This window comes from Amia ocellicauda, chromosome 23, assembly GCF_036373705.1.
Source record: "Amia ocellicauda isolate fAmiCal2 chromosome 23, fAmiCal2.hap1, whole genome shotgun sequence".
Lineage (NCBI taxonomy): Eukaryota > Metazoa > Chordata > Actinopteri > Amiiformes > Amiidae > Amia > Amia ocellicauda.
The window spans coordinates 8581031-8603652 of NC_089872.1; the positions used below are offsets into that span (position 1 = coordinate 8581031).

The 22622-nt window shown below is 40.6% G+C and overlaps 1 protein-coding gene across 2 annotated transcripts; it reads right to left on the reverse strand.

Annotated features, from left to right (window-relative positions):
* Nucleotides 1–4199: 4199 nt before the first annotated feature.
* urb2 (URB2 ribosome biogenesis homolog) lies at nt 4200–22584 on the reverse strand. Of its 2 annotated transcripts, none has more exons than XM_066696517.1 (11): nt 22511–22584; nt 22150–22241; nt 21463–21597; nt 19519–19695; nt 15914–19241; nt 14710–14870; nt 12515–12625; nt 10753–10995; nt 8488–8584; nt 6608–6747; nt 4200–5300 (listed from the first exon to the last, which is right to left on the reverse strand). In XM_066696517.1, exons 3-11 carry the CDS (start codon nt 21586–21588, stop codon nt 5103–5105), a joined length of 4581 nt encoding a protein of 1526 aa, XP_066552614.1. In that variant the 5' UTR covers nt 21589–21597; nt 22150–22241; nt 22511–22584; the 3' UTR covers nt 4200–5102. The 2 variants fall into 2 exon arrangements, with proteins under 2 accessions (XP_066552614.1, XP_066552613.1); XM_066696516.1 differs by having other exon boundaries at nt 6608–6750.
* Nucleotides 22585–22622: the final 38 nt, after the last annotated feature.

A 22622-nucleotide genomic window follows, 5' to 3' on the forward strand; every position in this document is an offset into this window, starting at 1 on the left:
ACATCATTGAATTTGCTGTCGACAAAGTAGGGGCATCAGAGTGCAATGTGGGCATTCTTCTTTTTAATTATGCTATCTGATGGACTGAATGTACCAGAAGCTATCGAACTATTTTTTTTCTTATCTCTTTATTTAAAAAACTATTATGAGAAGTAATCTTGCCTGAAACACTGTAATAAAATAATCACACAATTAATTTAGGTTACTGGCTTAATGAGAAAGTATAGTCTTCATTTTCTGCTGTTGTTACTTATATGTTAGGACTTTCTATGCTTGTGGAGTTTAGTTTTCCTAAAAAATGACACCTATTCATTACCACTGCATTGCTGATATTTTCACAGAGATGCATCAAATAAGAGTTGTTCAAAGTGGGATTATGCAAAGACTTCTGTCCAAACTGGAAAAGTTAGCCTTTACAGAGCTCAAGGTACCAGTGAATAAGCTGTCAAGGCAGCAGACGAAGTGTGGTCGGATTTACAACCTTCTTTCTGCAGGAGGAGAAAAGGTAGGTCTCGTTATATTGGGAAATTAAGCCCACTCCATTGGTATTCAGCGCCTTTATCTTTTCTGGTTTACTGCTTTCTCCAATTGTACAACACATCTATTATGTTAAAAGACTGCTGGAAAAGACGCTGAACAGGAGAGTTACCTCCATTACTCAGAAAGTAGCAGTTGCTGTAATATAAATATCCACTGAAGAATGCAAACTGCTCATACATACGGAATATCAAATAACTAATTATTTATTACACCTGCCCTTCCAACACACAAACGCTGACCTTTTGCCGAACAACACGATGAGGATTATGCAGCTGCCTTCGGTGGACGAGAGGAAAGGAGATTAATTTGAATTTACAAGTGTCACAAGCATATCTACCTCTTCGTGATATCATTTTAAACTCCCCCTCTGTGAGATGATCTCAGCCAATCACATAATGGGAGCCAATCCGACAGCTACATCACCTTTAATGCCTTTCAGGTCAGAGCAGTATTGAAGTACTGTTCTTTGAAGAACCTCTAAGAACGATTGAACTTATGGTATGGCAGTATGGTAACAGGAAAGATATTGTCGAAGAAAAACGATTCCACGCAAAAACCTTTACAGTCAAAACCTATAATAAGATTAACACAGATAAAAGAAGGCCTATTCACTTTTTCTTTGTGTATGTATGTGTATATATATATATATATATATATATATATACACATACACAATGTATATATTTATTAATGACAGCATGACAGTGTGTTTGTTTAATTGTGCAAATAGCTGCATGGCTGTGACAGTTAAACCGAGCTAGTTTTTGAGATTTTAACAAAGTGAAATGTATACGTTGTAATCAACTGTCATTCAGCGGAGGGAAACAAACATAAATTCCACAAAGCCTCCTCTGGCAGGCGGCAACAAAGTGTAAGATTTGACAATCATGACTGCTCTACCAAGATTCACTGGCTTGGCACTGTACTGAATTATTCAGTTTCTTATAGGTGGCAAAACCCTACTATGACCAGTAACAGTGCTGCCTATAAATACAATTACAAAAGGTTGTACATACAGCTACAAAATAAGTACAATATATTAACCTATCTTAACAGTCTGCACAGGGCCAGATATTTCAAATTAATTGTGTTTGGGGGGGGCGGGGTGTTTCCAAGGGAGTTGCACAATCTTCTCTTCCACGTCGGCGTATTACAAATCGAATGGCATTTGCCTTGTGAGATCCATGAATTCCAGAGGGATTGGTGGAGAGAAACCACACCAAAACATAAATCACAATTATGTTGAATGGCAATCTCTCTATCTGGATGTTGGAAGAAGGATCTTTGGATAATTATTCATCTCAACCTGGGGGCAGAATTAAAACCATCCCCCCTCCATGATGTTTGAGAATACATTTTCTGCACCTGTTCTGACAACGGTTAAATAATTCATAATGTGCCTTCTAAATATTGGCTGAGTATGGGAATTTGTTTCCAAGGACTGAAGCAAGTTTGATACAAATTGGGTTATCTGCAGAAACTGACTGAATAGCAAAGATAAGAATAGTAATAATAATAGTATGCAGTGTTTTAATATCTTACATACACGCATGAATTACATACTAACAGTATTTGTTTAAATAACTGCCTGGCTGTGACAGTTATATAAAACTACAATGCAAGTGTAAATGATACATTGTATTAAATCAAAGATCATTCTTCGGAAGGAAACAAATGCCTAAAATGTATATTTGTATAACTGAATGAATTTGATAACTTTGAAATTGTCTGCACAAGCACATTTTACTGAATAAGCCTACCCATGCCGATCAGATTTAATGCTCCTTTTTTTTCACTTCCACAATCATTGAGAATCCAACATTAGGCAAAAAGTCTGGCTGTTTAATTGGCAGTTTAGTTTAGACCGAATGCAAACGACTGCCCTGTGTGTATTCGGGTTGGCTGTGGAAATATGCAACCTGCAAGAGTTCAAACACCTTGCCTGTGCCGAAGCAAGTCTCCAGTCTGACTTTCTACCGCGACATTCGATGCTTTTGAGAAAGAGCTAAAGACAGTTTGACATGCCACCTTATTTTAATGAATCTTAAAGCAGTACTAAACTGCCTGGCTGATTCTAATGGTGCTAGTCTGAATTTAATACAGTGCAATTGCAATTCAGGAGGAAATAAAAACACAATCTGCAGGAAATATGAGGTGCTTAAAAAAAGGGATTTCCCCCTTCTCAACAAATCAATGCATGTGATATGCATATCACCTTGCAAGTGTTTCATTAACGAATTATTATAATATTGAGAATAATATGATGCTAAACTATATACTGTCAATAGCTGTGATGTCCCACGAAACATAAACCTTTAGTAATATATGGAATATGAAGGAATGCATTTTAAATGTATATTATATTATCATTTGAGTCATGATCTTCAAATGCAATCAAATGAAACATTTTATCAATATTGCAGCTTGTAACAATGCAATGTAGTGCTTTTGTAGTAATGGGATCTTTAATGAAAGTACAACTGATAATAATTCTAAAGCATGCATCATTAGGAACATTAGGCCATCGAAACCAAAATAATAGCCCTGGAATACAAACCTTCAGCTGTTTTTTTGTTTCGTTTCAGAAAATATCTTCACCTGTGGGGAAGGGAATGAGAGGTACTAAAAATATGCTAAAATAAAATGCTCTGCGAATTCCAATGTCTCTGCCAACTGGAAACAAATCTGAGAGGATTTCTGTCACAAAGCGATAAACACAGAGACTGGAGTTATGCTCTGTTTGTCTACTTACAGACAGGTAGGCATTTGTTTTTCTGTGAGAACAGAATGTTTATTAGCATTCTCTTGCTGGTGTGAAAAGGGGAAGCCAAATTTACATTTCATATTTGTGCTCTGCCATCTGAATACACAAACACACATTTGCTAAAATGCTGGTGTGTGAACTCCAACGCCTAAGAACAATTTTCCAGAATCTGGCTATAATATTGCATTGTGCATTTCAAGCACACATTTATTTTAAGCAACAATATTTTCCCATCAGCAAATGAATCACGAACGTCACAAAATACACAACATGCATCCTTTTTTAGAATGGCATCAATCTATACTAATCCTGTAAGTGCCAAAGATTTAATGGTCAAATAGTCAATCAAAATTCCACAGGCATTTTATGTTTTGTTTTATTATTATGAAAACTTACAGGACCCTACTTTTCATTAAAACGAGATTGTATTCAGCCTTTCTTGTTCATGAACATAATCGAAAGGTTGGCAGGCCAGAATAAGCATTTCTAATTTACATTTTAGCTTTTCAGAAATTTAAAATGGAATAATTCTAGAGAGTAAAACTCATAAATCCACAAAGCACTGCCTGAGAAGAGAAACATGGAAACAAAAATAAAGTGAACGGCCTTTAACATACAGGAAAATCAATCCAATTTAGGGATTTGCAGTTTTGCTTTGTTATTGGTTTTCTAAAACATTCTAACATGACTCATGTTACTGGTTATGTACATATATAACACATGCACATATGCACATAAAATCACACCCTTTACAGATGTAATCTTTGTTTAAAAACAACTATACAAGTTGTCTGCACTTATACCCAATACAAAAATAGGTATAATTTCCTTTGTAACATTAAAAATGAATATTTGTTTTAAAATAACTACAAAAAAGTGGAGGATTGACAGAGTCTTTCGTCATCTACAGAGTTTTAATTACATCTTATTCATACAAATGTTTTCAGTACAAAAAGATACAGTAATGCATTTCTGTCATCTACACAAGCACAAAATACAGTTTGTATCATCTCTACACTCGCTTGGGCATGTATGCAAAAAAAAAAGTGTTCATACCTCCAACAAAGTCATTAGAATTCAATGTCACATCGGAGTTTGCTTGGACCTCCGTCAACTTGCTTCACAGCTTCTGCCTGATTAGGCACATTGTGAACTCACTTGGCTGCAACATATGGTGATGAATTTCACCCTCATCAGGAATACACTGACACTTGTTTAATAGTGACACCTGGGGATCAGTCTGCAGTTCCAAGCAAAGTCTGCCATCCTGGGCTGGCCATGAGCTCATTTGTCTCAACCTACCCTAGTCTGAAAACTCAGCTCTTTAAAAACCAAGGAAGCCATTCCAAAATACGTACCTTTATTTACGTAAAGTTGGCTTTACAAAAATGTATTATTAGTTTTAATTAAGTTGTTGTATCCCAAGTCCACTGAATTATAACTTCTTGTAAAAAAGACAAGCAAAATACATTTGAATAAATTGTATAAACAAAAAAATGATATAAAATCAGAACATGTTTTTGTAAAAGCATATTTGAAATCAGTGTATTGGGTATTTATTTATGACTCACTTGAAACCGAGTGTTCAGACACCTAACTGATGAAATAAAAAAAATTAAAAAAAAATACAAATTTAGAGGCGTCTGATCCCAAAAGGAGCCGCCAATACTTTCTGGAGGTCACACCCGAGTGTGATTTGCTTCCGGCAGCTATTTTAGCTCCTTGGGTTGTGCAAGTCTTCTAAATTATCCAGCAACAAAGTTTAAACGCATGTTCAGTTGGGGTCTAGCTAAAGGGCTCAGGCGGTGTATTTCTCCTCTCCCTGACGCTGTGTTTTGTGGTAACGGGTATAATTGGCGAACAGCTCGTTAAACACCTCCTTCACACCCATCTGCAAAGCGGTGTTCAGGAACTTGACGTCTTGTTCAAAGCACAGATCCAGAATCTTGTAAACTCCCTCAGTCAGGTGTCTCTTGATCTGAGGGTACAGGGTCACCTGTAGGACAGGGGGGAGTAGAGGTAGTTAGTACCAGGTAGTATCACAGAGAAACATTTTGAACTAAAAAGCACATTTCCACTTGAACCTCCTGATGGCGTGCAGACAAAGTTCTGGTTTCAATTTGTGGAGTTTTTTTTTTACTGTACATTCTTTGGAGGACAGACTTGAGCCTAGATTACAAGCTTGCCCAGGTTGGGAAAGGTCCGTGGCTCTGTGTAACAGTCTCATTATCTGGAGTCAAGTTTGGATGCGAGAATTGCCACCCGATTAATTCACAATGTGAAGAAAGCGAGTGCATTGATATTTTTTCTGTCTTTTCACAACACTAGTCGTAAAAGCTTTTGCTGACAGCGCAGCTTCAAGTTGCTGTCATCGCCTTGAGTTGTAAGTCGCTTTCCCACCAAATTAGCATTTTCAAACACTATTTGTAGATAATGGATACATATGCAAACTGTGCCTCAAGAACAACATTTAACAGCCTCACTACCTAGTTGTCCCTGAGGACCCTGAAATGTCACTCCTGTCATAGTCTGAGAGCGAATTTACAGCCACCTCCCCTTACAGTTAAATTCTCCAGACAGAAACATTTGTGTATTATTTATAAACCTTTTAAACTTAGCTGCAGAACCCCAAACTTTGCATCAGGTGCATGTGATATGAAGACAAATGGGGAGCTATTTAATATCATAGTCTGATGCATTATTATTTTGGGGAGCTCAAATAGGCGATTTATATCCCCAGCACACCGTGAAACACAAACGTTAAATCAAGGAGCATATGGCAGCTTCAGGTACTGGAGAAACTGTACACAAATCTGGAGTCACTTAGGAATTGAAATACAAAATAGTTTCTGTTCCAGGAAGATTGGAAGATTTCACAAAAACAAGTCTAGGCTCCTGCATCTGCCTGACAAGGTATCTTAGCACATCTGGAATCAAATCACTGCACTGCACAATGTTTACAGCATGGAAAATGATTGTATTTCTTTCAAATTGCTGTTAGTAGTAGTAGTAGAAGAAACTGACAACACTTTAAAAAAAAAAAAAAAGCACACAGTGATGCTGCATCAGATTCACTTCAAATCCTAGAAAAATGGAGGCCAGTCGAAGGAAGAGGGAATCTGGAGGCTAAAGAGACGTAGGCGGATTTCATCTCTACTAGACGTACCCAAAAAATAATCTGCACTGATGGCATACAAGCGAGCAATTGCAGGGCGGGTGAAGTAGCACAATATCTAAAAGGTCCAACCAGGAAAAGTTATAAATCCATAGAACCAAAACCGAAGGAAGGGGTTTATTTCTCACCTTTTGCAGCTCACTAACATACTGTGCAACGATGAAGGACGAGAGGACCGTGAAGTCCTCCGCAGCGGTGGCAATGTGTGTGTACATCCTCTCCACCAACTGCGCACACTTCAGCAGCACTTCAAACTCCGCGTCGGACCCTGCTGGGAGGGAAACGGGGGCAGCACCGTGAAAGATCTGAGGTCTGGTTTAAAAAGCTCCAACTGCTCTGCCAAGTTTCCAAGAGAGTGGCATGAATAAAACAAAAATTACAAAAAAGCTTCACAACAAATGGGTTTCCTATGGACCTCTGGGGGATTGTCAAGTAAGTCGGAGCACTTTTCGCTGATTCTTGTTTTACAATTATGGGCCAAAAAACTAAAACAAACAAACAAACCGAAAAGAAAAAGAAAAACGCTGGTGTAGCAGCAAAGCAAATTGTTTGTAAATATTTATTGGATTATCAGGTACCTAGGTATGGAAAAGAAGCACAGCCTGGGGAAACTTAACGGAGAAATGAGTCTTGTATGCATTTTGGGTGTTTCATAGTCTACCCCCTGCAGCTTAACAAGTTCAAGTCAGCAGATTGGAGCGAGAGAAGAAGAAAAAAAAAAAAAAAATCTAAAAAACACTAAGGATAAAGTCTAAAACAGTAGTTTTCAAACCTATCCTGGAGTATCACCTACCCTGCTGGTTTTTGTTCCAACAGAGCTCACAATTACTTAATTGAACCCTTAATTTAAGTAATTTGATTCCATTTGACTCTTTAAATTGTGTAACTGATAAAAAGTTGGTTCCGTAATAAGATAATTTCCTTTCATTTTATACTTAACTTAAAACCCCTACTGTTAAAAATAATTAAAAGGCTCTGATTCAGGACATTTGTTTAATTAAGGGTTCAATTAAGTAATTGAGAGCTTGGGTGGAACAAAACCAGCAGGGTAGGGGCTCCTCCAGGACAGGATTGAGAACCACTGCTCTAAAACATAGAGAAAGCTGCTTCAGAAAAATAATTGCAGCACATGGCAAGTACTGCATCTATTGTAGGCTTACTGTAATTTTGAATTATATTTACACAACATTAAAAACTCAAATTAAACAAGCACACTGTACAAAGAAGAAAAAATCCTGTAAGGGCATAATGCATGCATGCATGCATGAAAAGATGCATTGGCTATGCAGGCTATAACGCATGGCATAAAAAAGCCAATTCAATGCATTATTACTACTTGGCAGTAAGGGTGCTTTGTGTTTATGAACAGGAGGTTTATACCAAGAGCGAGCAACAGGTCACAACAGATTTGGTTTATGCATCTTACATGACATTTTCCCACTTTTGAATTTTGAGAAGTGAGGAAAAGAAAAAAGCTTAATATATTAAAAACTAAAAGTGAAGCCCAGAGTCATTTAACATAATAAAGTCCATTGAAAATGAGACACAAAAGTGGTAAAAAACATAATAGCTTACTGAAAAAAATGAAATCGTCATATTAAATAGAAAATAATAATAAAGATCAGCAATGTTCTAAAATGTGAGAAACAAGATATGAATAATGTATTAGCCAAGTGTTTTTAGAATTGAAAGCTTTGTATTGCTGTGAAACCAATATTCTATCATATTTCTTTCAACCACAGACAACAATTAGACTATTGATCACAGGAAAGAAAAGAAAACCTTTAAAGCTCACTGTAATCTTCAAAAATAATTAAAAAAAAATATCATTAGGGATACATCTTGGACTTTCAAATGGGTCCTCCCTGCATTTTAAGAAGCAAAAAACCTATTTACAGGGCTCCAAGCATGCAAGTAGCATTTTAAAATCAGTACAGAATGCTCTGAGCTCATGGCTTCCAACATGTTAACTTGCATTACCCTTTTGGTTTCATTCACGGAAGCCTACCTTTCTCTCCCTCTCCCTTCTGTCGTCCCTCATGCATGATGGAGACCACCAGACGGTAGAAGCAGTTCAGGAAGGAAGGAGCTGCTTTCAGCATCACCTGCGTTTCCGAAACACAAGGGAATGAGATTGACGATGCATCGTCCAGGTCACACAAGGATTAACTCTCAGTTTCTCAGTCAAGGCTGTAGACATCATGAGTGACTTTCTGCATCCAAACAATGTGGGGAAGCAATAAGAAGGCAAACAAAATGCCAGGGTATATTGTCAAAAGTGTAGAATTGAGAACAAGGGCAGTGATGTTCAGACTGTACAATGCACTAGTTAGACCTCATCTGGATACTGTGGACAGTTCTGGGCTCCACACTTCAAGAAAGATATCGCTGCTCTAGAGGCAGTTCAGAGGAGAGCAACCAGACTTATTCCAGGTCTGAAGGGAAAGTCCTACTGAGAGACTGAGGAACTGAACCTTCTCACCCTGGAACAGAGGAGACTACGTGGGGACTTGATTCAAGTCTTCAAAATCATGAGAGGCATCAACCACATCAAACCAGAGGAGCTTTTCCATATCAGCAAGGACACACGCACCCGGGGACACAAATGGAAATTGGGCTTCAAGGCATTCAAGACAGAAAACAGGAGACACTTCTTCACACAGAGAGGCGTCACAATCTGAACAAACTCCCCAGCGATGTGGCTGAAGAGACAATTTGGGAACATTCAAAAACAGACTGGACAGGATCCTTGATCACTTATCAGTTATTAATGGACACCAAATGAGCATGATGGGTTGAATGGCCTCCTCTCGATTGTAAACGTTCTTATGTAGGTCTACCTGCCACAATGAACACATGGTGTCCAGCAAACCAGATGAACAATTTAAATTCATGAAATTGGGGTATGTACAGATTTGTGTACATCCTCCTATCGGTCTTAGGTCTGCCTCCTCTTTTACAATAATACTTATGAATAAATTTATGAATAAAAAAATCCAAAGAGAGGCTGAACTCTAAGGATTCTGGGAGAGTTCTTGCCGAGTCAATGCATAGATCATTCTTGTGCCCCATTGTTAGAAAGCGAGAGGAGCCTCCTCCCATCACTAAACATATAAGACCCCTTTATTAAATAAATAAATAAATAAATAAATAAATACATACATACATAAATAAATGCAATGGTTTTACAATCTTAGTCAACTGATTAAGGAGTTTAATGCACTGACATTTTGACAAGTCTGATCCATGTTCGGTTTTCACAATTCAAGAGGCAACTGTATCAGCAGTACATTGAAAACACTGCTTTAAAAACGGGTTTGAAGCTTACATTGGACGGTCTCATTAATTAGAGCAGGATTAAGTCTCTTTGTTTATAACCAAGCGGCGTTTATCAGGATCCAAACACATTTTATAACATCTACCTAGCCATTCATCATCCATAATGGCTGCACAAACCCGGACGGTACATAGTTGCAGTGCCTTTATGGGCATCTGTTTTTCTATAAATTGCAGGTTTTTTAAATTAGTATAATTTTTTTTTGGCATACGTTCAAAACAAGCACATTGTGTCATATGGTTAAAAAAACATGCTATTTCGAGTTTTTCTTTCCCTTTTCCTAACAAGGAAAACTCTGGACTGAGGAATGTTTAAGTGTGCTGTATCCTTTCAAAGTCCAAATATTAGGAATGCGGGAAATGGCGACTCAGTCTAAAGGGAAAAGTTAGACCTATGTGTTATTTTCACATTGATATCAAAAATCGAACATTAACGGGAGGAACTCTGAACTGGGACCTTTGTAGGTTATTTATGAAGGACTGTGACTCTTTATCAAGGCCGATACTCAAATCAAAACTTCAGTTGCAAATTCCAAAGCGAATACTAAGGCAATTTCTCCACCGGAAAGATTCACAAGGTCTATGTCCAACAGGAAACCATCCTTTAGCCAGGATTTTGCAATCTGGGGGCGGTGTTGATGTCTGATATAATCCGGGCTCAAGCGGAAGAAATGCAGTCAAATCTGCTGATCCAATACAGACAAGATTCTTTCTGCCTTTAAAGAGTGGGGCGCAAAGCAGTTCAACAAATCCATTCACTTGAATAGGAGACAATGTCTGGGCCAAGGGTGTGTCAACAGCCTAGCCTCTTCAGAAGCAATTAAGCCTAGTCTGACAGCTTCTTCATAAAGAGTAGACCTGAAAGAGTCTGAGGAAAGAGAGAACAGGTACTCTCACACAGCCAGCACTCCCCCAGTACGGCTTTGGACGACCTCACCTTGGGGTGGCACTGTATGACTGCGAACAGAACCTCGTGGATGGCTTGGAACGCAGTGTAATAGTCCTCCACCGAGAGGTGCTCTAGAGGCACAGACTGAAGGGCCCCATAGACCATGGCCACATGGTGGGGGTTTGAGAGTCGGCCCTCCCCCTGACGAAGCACGGCTCTGAGGGCCTCTAGGACTGGCACAGTGAAGCCAGCAGTCAGAGACACCTCTTTACTGGACTCCTTCACAATGAACTGAGAGAGAGAGAGAGAGAGAGAGAGAGAGAGAGAGAGAGAGAGAGAGAGAGAGAGAGAGAGAGAGAGAGAAGGAAATAGTCATATAAAACTGCATCATTGCTGTGTCACGGTGGGAAGTATATTCCACCACATTTAGATTATAGAACATTCTCTATAGAAGTAGTATTTTTAAAGATGCATGTGACAATTTACTTCTTTATTGTGAACTTATAAGGAAGATATAAGCTTTCAACATAGCTTAAGAGATCCTCCACAGCAAATTCGACCGAAATTTGTTTCTCTGGAGTGAGAGAGAAATTTGCCACTTAAAGTGCGCCGTTCACACTTCAAACAAGCCTTTTATGTCCTAAACACTGTATTTCAAAATCAGTTGGGCGATCAAAATGAATCATTGATAACCAATACACACAATACATTTTGTCCACAGTTCAATCGTGTACATTTCCATACGACAAGATACACAATCAGTATTACGTGGTATTCGTGAGAGTACCAAGATAAAAAGGTTTTCTACAGCAGAAACCCAGGCTTCATTTAAAGATCGCAGGTTTCAAAATGCATCAGCTTTAAGGGATCTATTAAACACAGGCATTAGCTTAAAGCTCTTGGTTCGAGCACTTGATGAAACAGGACTCCCTGTAATCCGTCCCCACTTAGTTTGGAAATGATCTAAAACCATCTTAACCACTGGATTTCTCTGCAAAGACAGGCTGAGCAAATTTAACACCTGCATGGACACACAGATCTCTACCCATCTCTGGGACACCTTTACATAAAGAGATAAAGACTGCTTTGCATTAGCTTGATGGTGTTTGGCAGGTGTGCACCGCTTTCATCTTAATTAAAGTGGCATCGGCACAAAACGCAATAAAACCAAAAGTCAGCTGTGGTCTCCCAGCATGCAACAGCTTCACCCTGCTTGTGTAGGCTCCGATGTGTTTCCATCAAGTGGGCTCTCCATGGTAACCAAGGTGTGCTTTGAAGGAGCTGGTATGCAGCCTTTGTCCGTTCAAGGCCAGAACATAAAAATAAAGCGGCTGTAAATCGCACTCCAATAGACAGTCTAAAGCAGTTTGACGCAGGTGACATTTTTCCATCTTTGAGAGTGTACAAGGAACTGAACTTGGATAATAGGGAAAATAACACTGCTAGCTCTAGATTTCACTTCCTGTTTTTTGTAACACATGCTCTCCTATAAGGGCAGGGCAATGGGGGGGGTTGCACATATCCAAGCTGACTAAGAGGTCAGAGGTCAGAGGGTGTGCGACATCTCTCAGCCTTCATAAACTGGATGCGACAATTTGGAACTTCCATCAGCACTTTCCAAAGAAGAAACTTAACTCTTACAACACACATCTAGTGAAGCCATAACCTGACTTGCACTTTTCACATCTCTCATTAGGACATGTTCACGCTTGGAAATAATTAACCAGAGAAAAAGGTGAGCAAATATTCAGTTTACAGATGTGTTGGCAGATTTAAAGGGTGTCTGACAAGCGGGTGGATGAATACCTACCACGAGGTTGGTTATGATCTGAGGTGCCATGAACCAGAAGGCCTTGGAAGAGAGGTCGTTAAGAGGGCTGAGGACAACCAGCCGGGTTAAAGTCACAGCTGAGAGGACTTCCTGAAGAGGGAAGAGATCAGGAAGGTTCAGGAAGAGGTTTTAAGTTGAAAAAAGCCTACGGTGCTTGAATGAAACGGATTATAATTATTTTAATAAGGCTTGAAGTATTGTATACACCTCACACCAGATACACAGCCTGCTTCTTGCACTTGTGTGTGTCTAGCTGAGCTACATCGCTGTTTCTTTACCTCCTCAACTTCAATGATACGAAAAAAAAAAAAAAAAAGACAAAAACTACACCTCACCATAAAGACACAAGCACAGTGCATGATTCTACATTCAAATATTTTTTTGAAAATCTTTATAAATAATGCAAGTCACATTTTTGTTGTTTAGGTTCTAGGAGAATTCTACCTCCACAAAAGCTTGGCATATATCGTCTGTCTATAATTATTTGCTTTGTTGTATACTTCATGGTTAAACATGGAAATTATGCAATTTTCAAGAGGACACAAATAGAGTGCATCAATCCACATCTTCGTGTCGTTTTTCATTGGTCAATGCCATTTTTGACCCATTTAAAATCGGATCGAACTCGTTTAGTTTCCAAAATGTTTGCATCACCGTAGTACGACAATTACGTGTGCAGTGTGTAAGGTGGGATAGGGAATGCACACACTTTCACAAATGTAAAAATCATCAGATCCAGTGGGCAATGGCTTTAAGAGCCATTCTGCTTTCTGAGCATGAGGATTTAAACTTTGAAGGTGTAGCACTACTGTATAAATTGATTGCGTCGTCAAAGTTTCCACACACACAAAGAAAAAGTGTTCCAAGCTCCCGATTCCATGACCCGGTATGAAAAAGTAAATGTAAACCCATTCCATTAATGATCCGACAACTTGAAATCCGGGCTTCGGCAAAGGCAAAGATTAGGCAGCAAATGTGCACACTTTAAAAGTTATTGTTCAATCTTAGATCAACTTGGCAGCAACGGCTGTCTGTGACATTAACGTTACCGAAAGCCTTCTGCAATTAAGGATGTAATGGAACCCATATATCACAACATGACACATTTTGTGTTACAGTGCTAGCAATACAACATTCATTTCTGTAGGGTCAATGCTCGACAAATCAGGACGCCTCAAAACGCAGCGGATTGTAATGAAACTTGCATTTCCCATGGCGAAACCGACGCAATTGATATTGCCAGCGCACAAGTTCAAAGGTCATAAAAAAGGTCACAGTTCTTAAATGATTCAGATGCTGGACACTGCAAAACACTTAAATTAGTTTGAGAATTATTTTATTTTTAGAACCACACTATAGTTACTGTTATGGATGCCCTTATATATTCCCTTTTGATTAAGCACACAGTTGAAAAACTTACCTCTGCCTGACTCCAGTATAGAGTAAGGATCTGATATAATTCACGAATGCATTTGCTGCATTGTTTCTTCTAATGTCAGGGAGACATTGGCAGAAACAAACCCTTCGATTCATCCAAGCTATGAGATTCATTTTCTTTGTCCTCCATTTATTCGTTCATCTTTCTATTTTATGAAAAACAGTGACGCAAGGCCGCATTTCATGCGAGGCTGCTGTCAAATGCCACATCGGCCTTGTAGCTGTGGAATTTTGTAGAACAGCCATAATTATCCCCTTGTTGCATGACGTATATATTTAATTGGTCTTCACATCGGATTCTGTGGAGTGGGCTGACTGACATCTGGAGCATTCCAGCTGAACACCTTGGGGATATTATTTTTAAATTTACCTGTAAATTAGTAACCAAATAAAATGAATACTGCCAAAGGGGACAGTTTTGGTTATAAAATGACCAAGATTGAATTAAATACAAAAGGAATATCATACATTTAGTTCAGTGATACAAAAAATGACAGATGCATATTATTTCAACATATATCGCGTCTTGCTTTACATAATAATTCCTATTCTATGCAATAATTTAAAAAGGCTCATGCAAAGTTCAGCAGTAAATCTATGGCTCCTCCATAACCCTATCATGATCCAATGAGCCGTCGCTTTAAAACACCTAATTTGAAGCACACACAAACACATGCGTCTCTGGTAACTCAGAAAGCTCATTTCAATCAGCAGTTGAAGGTAACAAGCTCTCTCACCCCATGGCGGCCACTCCAGAGCCACGCTGACCCCAGGCCATCTTTCAAGGACATCAGGATGACGTGGAACTGCTCCCGAGTGCTGTTGGTGACCAGCTGGGCCAGGAGTTTGCTCAGGGGATCTTCCAGCTCGTGTATTTCTCCTGCCGAGATCCAGGGAGCTAAAACAAGAGCATCCACATCAGACATCTTGCATTTGGGTTTTAAGCATGGAAAGCTATCAAAAGAAACTGGTTAGTAGTTTAAGTAGTGCAAGATTAGATCATGCCTACTCTGCCATAAAATTCATGATCAAGTAGTGTGGCATGATACCCTTGCTTGAATATAAACCATAGCTAGCCAACTCAGTCGAACTACTTCATCCCCAGCGTGGGCACAGAAGATGGAGAGGTCAAACATCTCGTGGAAACAGACTTCCTTTCCCACATTGAAGGCATCCAGGTTACGTTACCAAGTTATGAAGTGTCAGTGAAAGCAAATCCTTGAGCAAGTTATTCCACGGATGTCAAACATTAGTTGAGACTTATTTTATGGATAAATCACTGTAATCAGCTTTTGTATGCGTTCTGAAAGGGTATCCTAACAATAAAACGCTGTCCAATCAGAAGCTCAGTCAGTGCCCTTCACATGCCAGCTTTTCCCTAGGCAAATATTTCATTCCTCTCTTTAGAAGTCTCATTTCTTTAGAGGGCTTATATGGTATATTATTATCAGTGTGTACAGTATGCCATGTGATAATTACTTAGTAACCTTAACAGGACACACTTATTAACAATATACTCGACATGCCATTATTAAGGATTTAACCCTATTGAGTCTCCAGTAAGCCATAAACTAATATTCTATAATATTTACATAAAAAGTCAATAGATATTTATGAAGTCAATACTAAGCATTTGCCAATAGGTTTATTTCACAATACAATCCTTCTGCATCTCACAGCTATCATATTTTTCACTATACAATGGATATCAGCATATCTTCTTAGCAGACATTATAAAGAGAAGCTTTGAATAATAGGGCCCATTGTTTACTACGAAGCCCCATTATAATTGAGTGCCCCGCCCCCCCAAATAATGTAGTTGTCCCAATTATAATTTATTTAATTTGAATTCATCATGACTAATTAATTCAAGACCTGCTAGTTGAAAACAAATAGGCCCAATGTTGCGTCTTCATGGCAGTTCCCAGTAGGTGACATTACCTGCAAGCAGCTTTTTTAAGCTTTGCACCACCGCGATGAAGAGTTCGTCCAGGCCGGGCTCCTTGGTTTTCTCGGCTGCAGAGTAGAATGCTTGGAGGAAACAAAGCGCTGAGTGAAGGAAGTCCATAGGACGTGGAGAGGAGGACAGCTCTCTCAGGATCTGCTGGGTGAAGCCCCTGTAAAGCCCTATATAGCGAAGACTCCCTGCCTCTGGAGGCTTGGATGAACTTTGGGCCAGTTCAGCTTCCAATAGCACGGTGACCACATTGACAGAGAAGGACTGGCCCAGCAGGCCACAAGACTGGCTCTTCAGCACGTTCTGGATCAGAGGGCCCATGGTGGCAATGGCTTTCTCCAGTAGGCCCGTCATGGTGCTCTCTAGCAGCTTGCTACTGCTATGATCCACTATCATGGCCTTGCAGAGTGTTGTCAAAGACGCCAACAAAAGCTGAACGGAACCTGGCTTCCGAGTCCCCAGCTTCTCTCGGGACAAAATGCTGGCCGCCATGTCACTCGTTACCATGAAGGATGTGAACTTTTCCAGGTTCAGACGGACACTCTTCCTTCTGTTAATGATCACCTGAATCAGGCCCCGCAGGAACTGTTGGACGGCCTGGAGGAAAGCCAGCCAGGTAGAGCTGTCAACGGCTTCAGATACACCCCTGTCGCTCAGCGAGAAGAGGGAGGTCATTGCTGCTTCCAAAAGGTCACTGCCATGTACCACTTTTAGGACCGACCCCATATTTCTTCCTGACAACAGGGAGGCCAGAAGAACATAGACTTCTTTCAGCAACTCAAGAGTTTTTGTCGACTCGGTGTCACAACTGGGGCGGACGTTGGTAGCTGTGAAGAACAAAAGCAGGAAGCACTCTGAGTGATCTTCAGGGGACATGCCATCTGGATTCAGGGCTCTGGTCACTGGCAGCAAGTTCATAAGGCTTTCTAGCTGAGACTTTGGCAGACTGATGGCAGTACAGGCATTGGAAGAGATCAGGACTTCCCGCGCTATGGATTCCAGTCTCTTCCACGCAGGAGAAGCATCATTCATCTTGCTGGTTGTCTCAGAACCTTCTTCCTCACTTCTCACCGTAGCACCACTTGCTTGGACAAAACGCAGCAGCACTTGAGACAGGGGACCCTGGTTAGAACCACGGAGGATGCCAACGATCCTTTGAGACAGACTCCTGATGAAGGCAGAATACAGAGATGGTAATTCAATGAGCATTATATCGCCAAGCAAGTGTCTGGAAATGAGAGGAACCGAGAGGCAGGTGCCTTGGTCCTCTGCCCCGTCTACAACACCTTTGTGGAGGACTGAGCTCAGAAGAACACTGGCAATGTGAGAAAGATCCTCTTCACACAGATATGGAGAAATCAAAGCCAGATTGGAGGTTACCAGGAACCAATGGGCCACTGGATAGGTGTTGACGTCTACGTTACCAATTTCACCATACCACTGGTCCGTGTTGGTCTGGCTCAAGGCACTCTTCCCGGACCTTAAGATGAACCCAGCAGTGCTACGAAGTGTCTCTTCGCTGCTGGCATTTGAAACAAAATCCATCTTGAGGAGAATTTGTTTCATTTTCTGGAGAGCCAGAAGCTCCTGCAGAAGTTGACCTAGGGAGCCACATTGAGTGGCCTTTGACAAGATGACGTTCCAGTCCTCTTCTTTCACGCCAGGGAGAAAAGACGTGCCCCCCTCCAGGTGGGAGCTTTGAGATTCAGGTCTGACCTGGGAGACATATTTGCTGCAGTGCATCTGAAAGAGGGTGTCCACTTCAACCCAAGTGTAAGTGAGAAGCAAAGCTCCTTCCGCCGTCTTTTTAAACCACAATGCATCAGTGAAAGGGCCTTGAAGCAGATCCAGCAAAGACTTAATCACTGCAAGTAATTCACCCATGATGCATTGTGAGCGCTTCACAACAGGGGGCGGCGTGCTGTTATCCATGCTCTTCACGTTGAAGAGGACAGCATGCAAGAGGACACTCAATGAGAGCAGCTTCAAGGCCAGGTCATCCTGCCCTTCCAGATCTGGCAGCAGGAAACTCCGACACTTTTCCAGGATTAAGCTGCAGATCTCCAGACTCTGGCTGGGTGGAATGTCCAACAGACACTGGCTCAGATTCCTGCTGAGGCCTGCAGACAAGACCGGCTGCCTCAGCTCGTCAGCAGCTGGACGGCAGATCACAGTTAGGACCTCTTCAAAGAGCCTGGGGAGCTGCCGCAGTTTTGCATAGGTCTGCAGCAGGACTGCCAGTAGGGCTTCTCTGGCCTTCATGACACGAGGTTCCACACAGTCGGCATCGATCCAAGCAGAAGACACAAGGCCATCCAGATCGGGCTCCACTATCAAATGGTTCAGCGCAAAGAGAGCCTTCAGGCACCTGTACCAGGCGGGAATGGTGGGCTGAGAGTGGTTGGACAACAGCTCAGCCACTTCCCTGTAGAACTGGAACTGCGCCTCGCCGTGCTGGAATCGGTCAGCCGCGACGTTGTACAAGTCCCAGCTCAAGCTTAAATTCAAGAGGTTCTCCAAGGCAAGCAAGGCCATGCTCCAATTTCCAGGGCTGGACAACTCCTTCTTGGCCAGTTCTTCAGAGAAGCCCAGGGTGGGAAAAAATCGGGTCAGCATGTGAAAGCCAACCACCTTATTTTCCGGGCCTTTGCAGAAAGCTTCCAGGGCAAACCTGAAAAGCACAGGAATGGAATTCACTCGGAGCGCAAAACGCAGCGCTGGGTCGCAGCTCTTGGTGTCGGTGAGTTTTGCAAGTATTGTACTGACAGGGGAAAGCAAAGCCTTGGTCACAGGGGCCTTCTTGGTCCCAGGCCCCTCCTTGACACGGAGAAGCTCCTCTTTGTAGGACTGAAGGTGCTCCGTCACAAAGAGAGCCGACTGCAGCACGGCATCCACTTTGGCCCGGATGTCCTTGCTCAGGTGGTGTCTTATAGCGGGGTCGTCTTCAGCCGTCCAGTTTCTAGAGGTCAGGAAGTGTCTCAAGAGGAGGAACGGCTGCAGCAGGTGGGCCGTGACCTGGGCAAACACCCGGTTGGGGTTAGACTGCTGCTTCTGCACCTGCAGGTAGCTGTTCAAAGCCAAGAGAAGAACTTCGAAGACCTGGCGCTTCAGCGGCTGTTCAGGTCCTTGCAATCTCAGCTGAACACTGGCCAGCTGGCACAGCCTGTTGAGCAGCTCGACCATCAGCTCGTACTTGGTGGCGTAGATGACCGACAGCATGGAGGAGGAGAGGATGCCGTGGCAGCAGCTCAGCGCCGTGGAGATGTCCAGAGATGTCCCAGACGCACATGCTGAGATTCTCTCGTTGATGATCTACAACGGGAACCAAGGATTAAGCTATGACTGAGAAATCTGGACTGGAACTTAAAAAAAAAACAAAAAAAACATTAAATATCAATTTTCAAGTTGATGGTTTCAGGATTAATCAGTTATTCAAGTTGCATTAGTAAGTTACAGGTCGGCTGCATTGTCCTCTTCACTTTGTGCAACACTTTACTCCATTCTTATCGAGATCTAAAATCTCACTGTAGCAGTCCGTTATTGAGAAAGAGATGAAGCAGAGGAAAACAAATCGCTTCAAACTACTTACCTGTGCTACTGCAAATCGTAGGCTTAGGGTTTTCCCCTGGTTAAGAAGATTTTGAAGCTTCTTGCTGTGCAGAATATCATCCAGGTAGGCCCACAAGCCTTCTACCAGGTTCTGCTGCAAATCCAGCTTCTTGCCATAATACCCAGTCAACACATGGCTCACCCAGTCAACTAACACCTTCAATAAGAGCAGAGGGAGAAGGAAGAAAGGATTATGTTTTGAAGGATCTACAAAGAATTTCTATATGTTCTATATGTTCTGAGGAAAAACATAATTTTGCTTAGCTTTTCTTCCTCCAAAGAAATTACACCAACATAATTTATTACCAGTGAGAACCCATAGATTGAAGTTCTACTCCTCATCTCCTGGCTAATGTATACATTTTTCATAAATAATGTAATGGTCAGGTTGGATCAAAGCCTTGATTTATTGACACAAATGTCTGGCACACATCTCTCTCATTCAGCAAATCCCTGGAGCGGCGTTCGATATGGAAACCCATATTGGATGAGTCGGCCGTTTAATCAAAGAGTCTTTTACTCAAGGACCAAAAAATTATCACAGTTCGTATGGGGTAATTACATGGATTTTATGCTTTAAAGTGAAACCTCAAAGCGATTGGGAATGAATTGAAAGCCTGTTTGCTACTTTCCACTCGCTCAATATATAAGCACTTGTGTTTGTCTTGGGAAAGCTCCGCAGTTTACCAATTGCAACATTAAAAAGTGCTTTTTGCACCGTTTTGTAAAATAAAATGCACTCACACAGACATCAAACCATGCATGGAAAATTGTGCTATAAAGTATTATTCTATTAGCATTTTAAACTTTTAGCAATCAGGACCCAACAGCAATGGAGAGTTAAAATACATAAAAATCAATGTCAGAATGGTTCCAGCAATTCACTCCTTTGAGAGTACCACAATACCCCGTTAATCAAACATTTGCAAGATTCTACACAGTTTTATTTCCCTGTTGGTTAGCCTTTTCAATTGAAGCTTTTCCTTCATCAAAACGTATCCCAATATGGTTCACTAAAAAATGCCTAATCTCCTGCCTGGAACATACGATTATTCAAATCCAAACAAATTAGAATGAAAATCAGGATGGATTTGGGCTACCCAGGTGTTTATTAACCTTTATATTTCCTTTCTTTTACCATGGCACTGGTACTAACGATTCTGATCTTACTAAAAGGGCCATTGTATTTCAGTTTTTTTTTGTTTTTTTACTTTTATCCATGCAATTGGTAGGTCTGATATGAAGCCACCTTCTTCAATAATCAATGTAACTGATATAATAATAACAACAACAACAACAACAACAACAACAACAACAACAACAACAACAATAATAATAACCATGCTTAAGATTAGTAAATTACATGGAGACCCAGGGCTTTCATTCAGTATAATATTTGTTATCAAGGAAAACATGTTGGGAGCAAAATGCATATATAACTTGAATTGTGAGAAAGATTGCTTTATTTCTCTTATGTTGTAATAGACTGCTAAACTATATAAGGTCACCTGGTGTAAGTATAATTAAACAGACAGAATGCAGAAGTTCCTAACTTGCCAACCACTAAACGGCGCAGACAATGCCTGACAAACACCACCCGCCTGTGGGAGCTAATAATACACAGTAATTAAGATTGTGCTCCAATCAAGAGTTTTCAGACAGAGCATTTTCAGATGTATACATCATCCAAAACCAAGTTCCAGCTTGTGAAAAATGAGGCCCACTTACAACAGATTTGCAAAAACGTATTGTTACTTTAAGTTATGTGGCAAAGTGCCCAAAACAACTTTAAAGTATCATTAAAGAGTATTACAGGTTTGTTTTTTAAATGAAAAGTAATACACACATTTTTAAATGATATATAAACACACTTTCTATCCCCCTGAATCTAAGAACAGGCTGGGACTGTCAGCTGAGCTGTTACCTGCTCTTTGTTGGGCAGGAAACACTGCTGGGAGATCCAGGCAAAGCGGGCCAACTTCAGTTTCTCCTCCCAGGGTGTCCGAGAGCTTTTGAGCTTCAGGTGAATACCAGAGTAGATCGCAGCCATGGCCAATTCCTGGACAGGGAGAGAAAACCTTAACCAACACTGGCCACCACATAATCAGGTTTAGATGCCAGAGGAACGGTGAGGTTGGGGGGCTTTCTCTGTTCATTTCCATGAAAGAAGGTTATTGTCTACTCACACTCGAATGGTTATCACAATAGTAGTAAAGTAAGTAGTAAAAGTAAAGATATTGCTTTTTGATTTATGGATTACAATAAGCTAGAATACAATCAGACAGAATTGCACATATCCTATTTCACATGTCATGTAATTATAAGGGTATACTTGTCATAAAATGAAGTTTATTATTATTAGTATTATTATTATTATAAGCTTCCCTTCCAAAGAACACAATAAAATGCTTATAATGTAATAGAAAAACTGGTACTTCATAAATATATTAATAAGACAAATATATTACTGTATATTGTCACTAGAGGGAGAACTCACATCAAATCCGCTGCTTGCTGTTGGGGGTCATGTTTATCACTTAACACATGTATGAATCGATGTTTAAAGAAAAATTTAAAACATGGAAATAAATAGAATATATGGGAATAGTACCTTTTCACTAATGTGTGCTGATCTCAATGTTACAAACTGCTAACTTGCTTCATTATCCACCAGGAGACTCCGCAACATTAATCTCTTACTGCCTGTACATTACAAAAAAACAAAGCAAACAAAGATTACATATGTGAACCGGGTTGTACTTCTCTTACACAAATACTTATTACAATTCATTGTTTTGGTTCTCAATATACAATCACTGCTGTTTCGACACAGCTACTTTAACCAAGGGTCTGGAAATAAGCAATCTACATGTTGCAACACGTTTCAAAGCATTTTTTTTCGACTTGATACGCATTTTATGTACTTAATCTAATCATTTTCATGATTTTATACAACAGTTAAGTCTTCTTACCCCTTTGCCTTGCTCGATAGCATTGCACGTGTGACAGCAACGCTGCAATGGCGACCTTTCAACCCTGCCCCCTGACCCCCCAGACAGAACTAATGGATGCAGCGCGCTGATT

Coding starts and splice junctions, on each gene's coding strand:
- urb2 (XM_066696516.1), bottom strand. CDS start 21,588: ATGGCTGCGATCTACTCTGGTATTCACCTGAAGCTCAAAAGCTCTCGG. Junction 19,696..21,462: donor TCCTGCCCAACAAAGAGCAG/GTAACAGCTCAG, acceptor CTCTTATTGAAG/GTGTTAGTTGACTGGGTGAG. Junction 6,751..8,487: donor GAAGGGAGAGGGAGAGAAAG/GTAGGCTTCCGT, acceptor TTTCCCTCCCAG/CAGGGTCCGACGCGGAGTTT.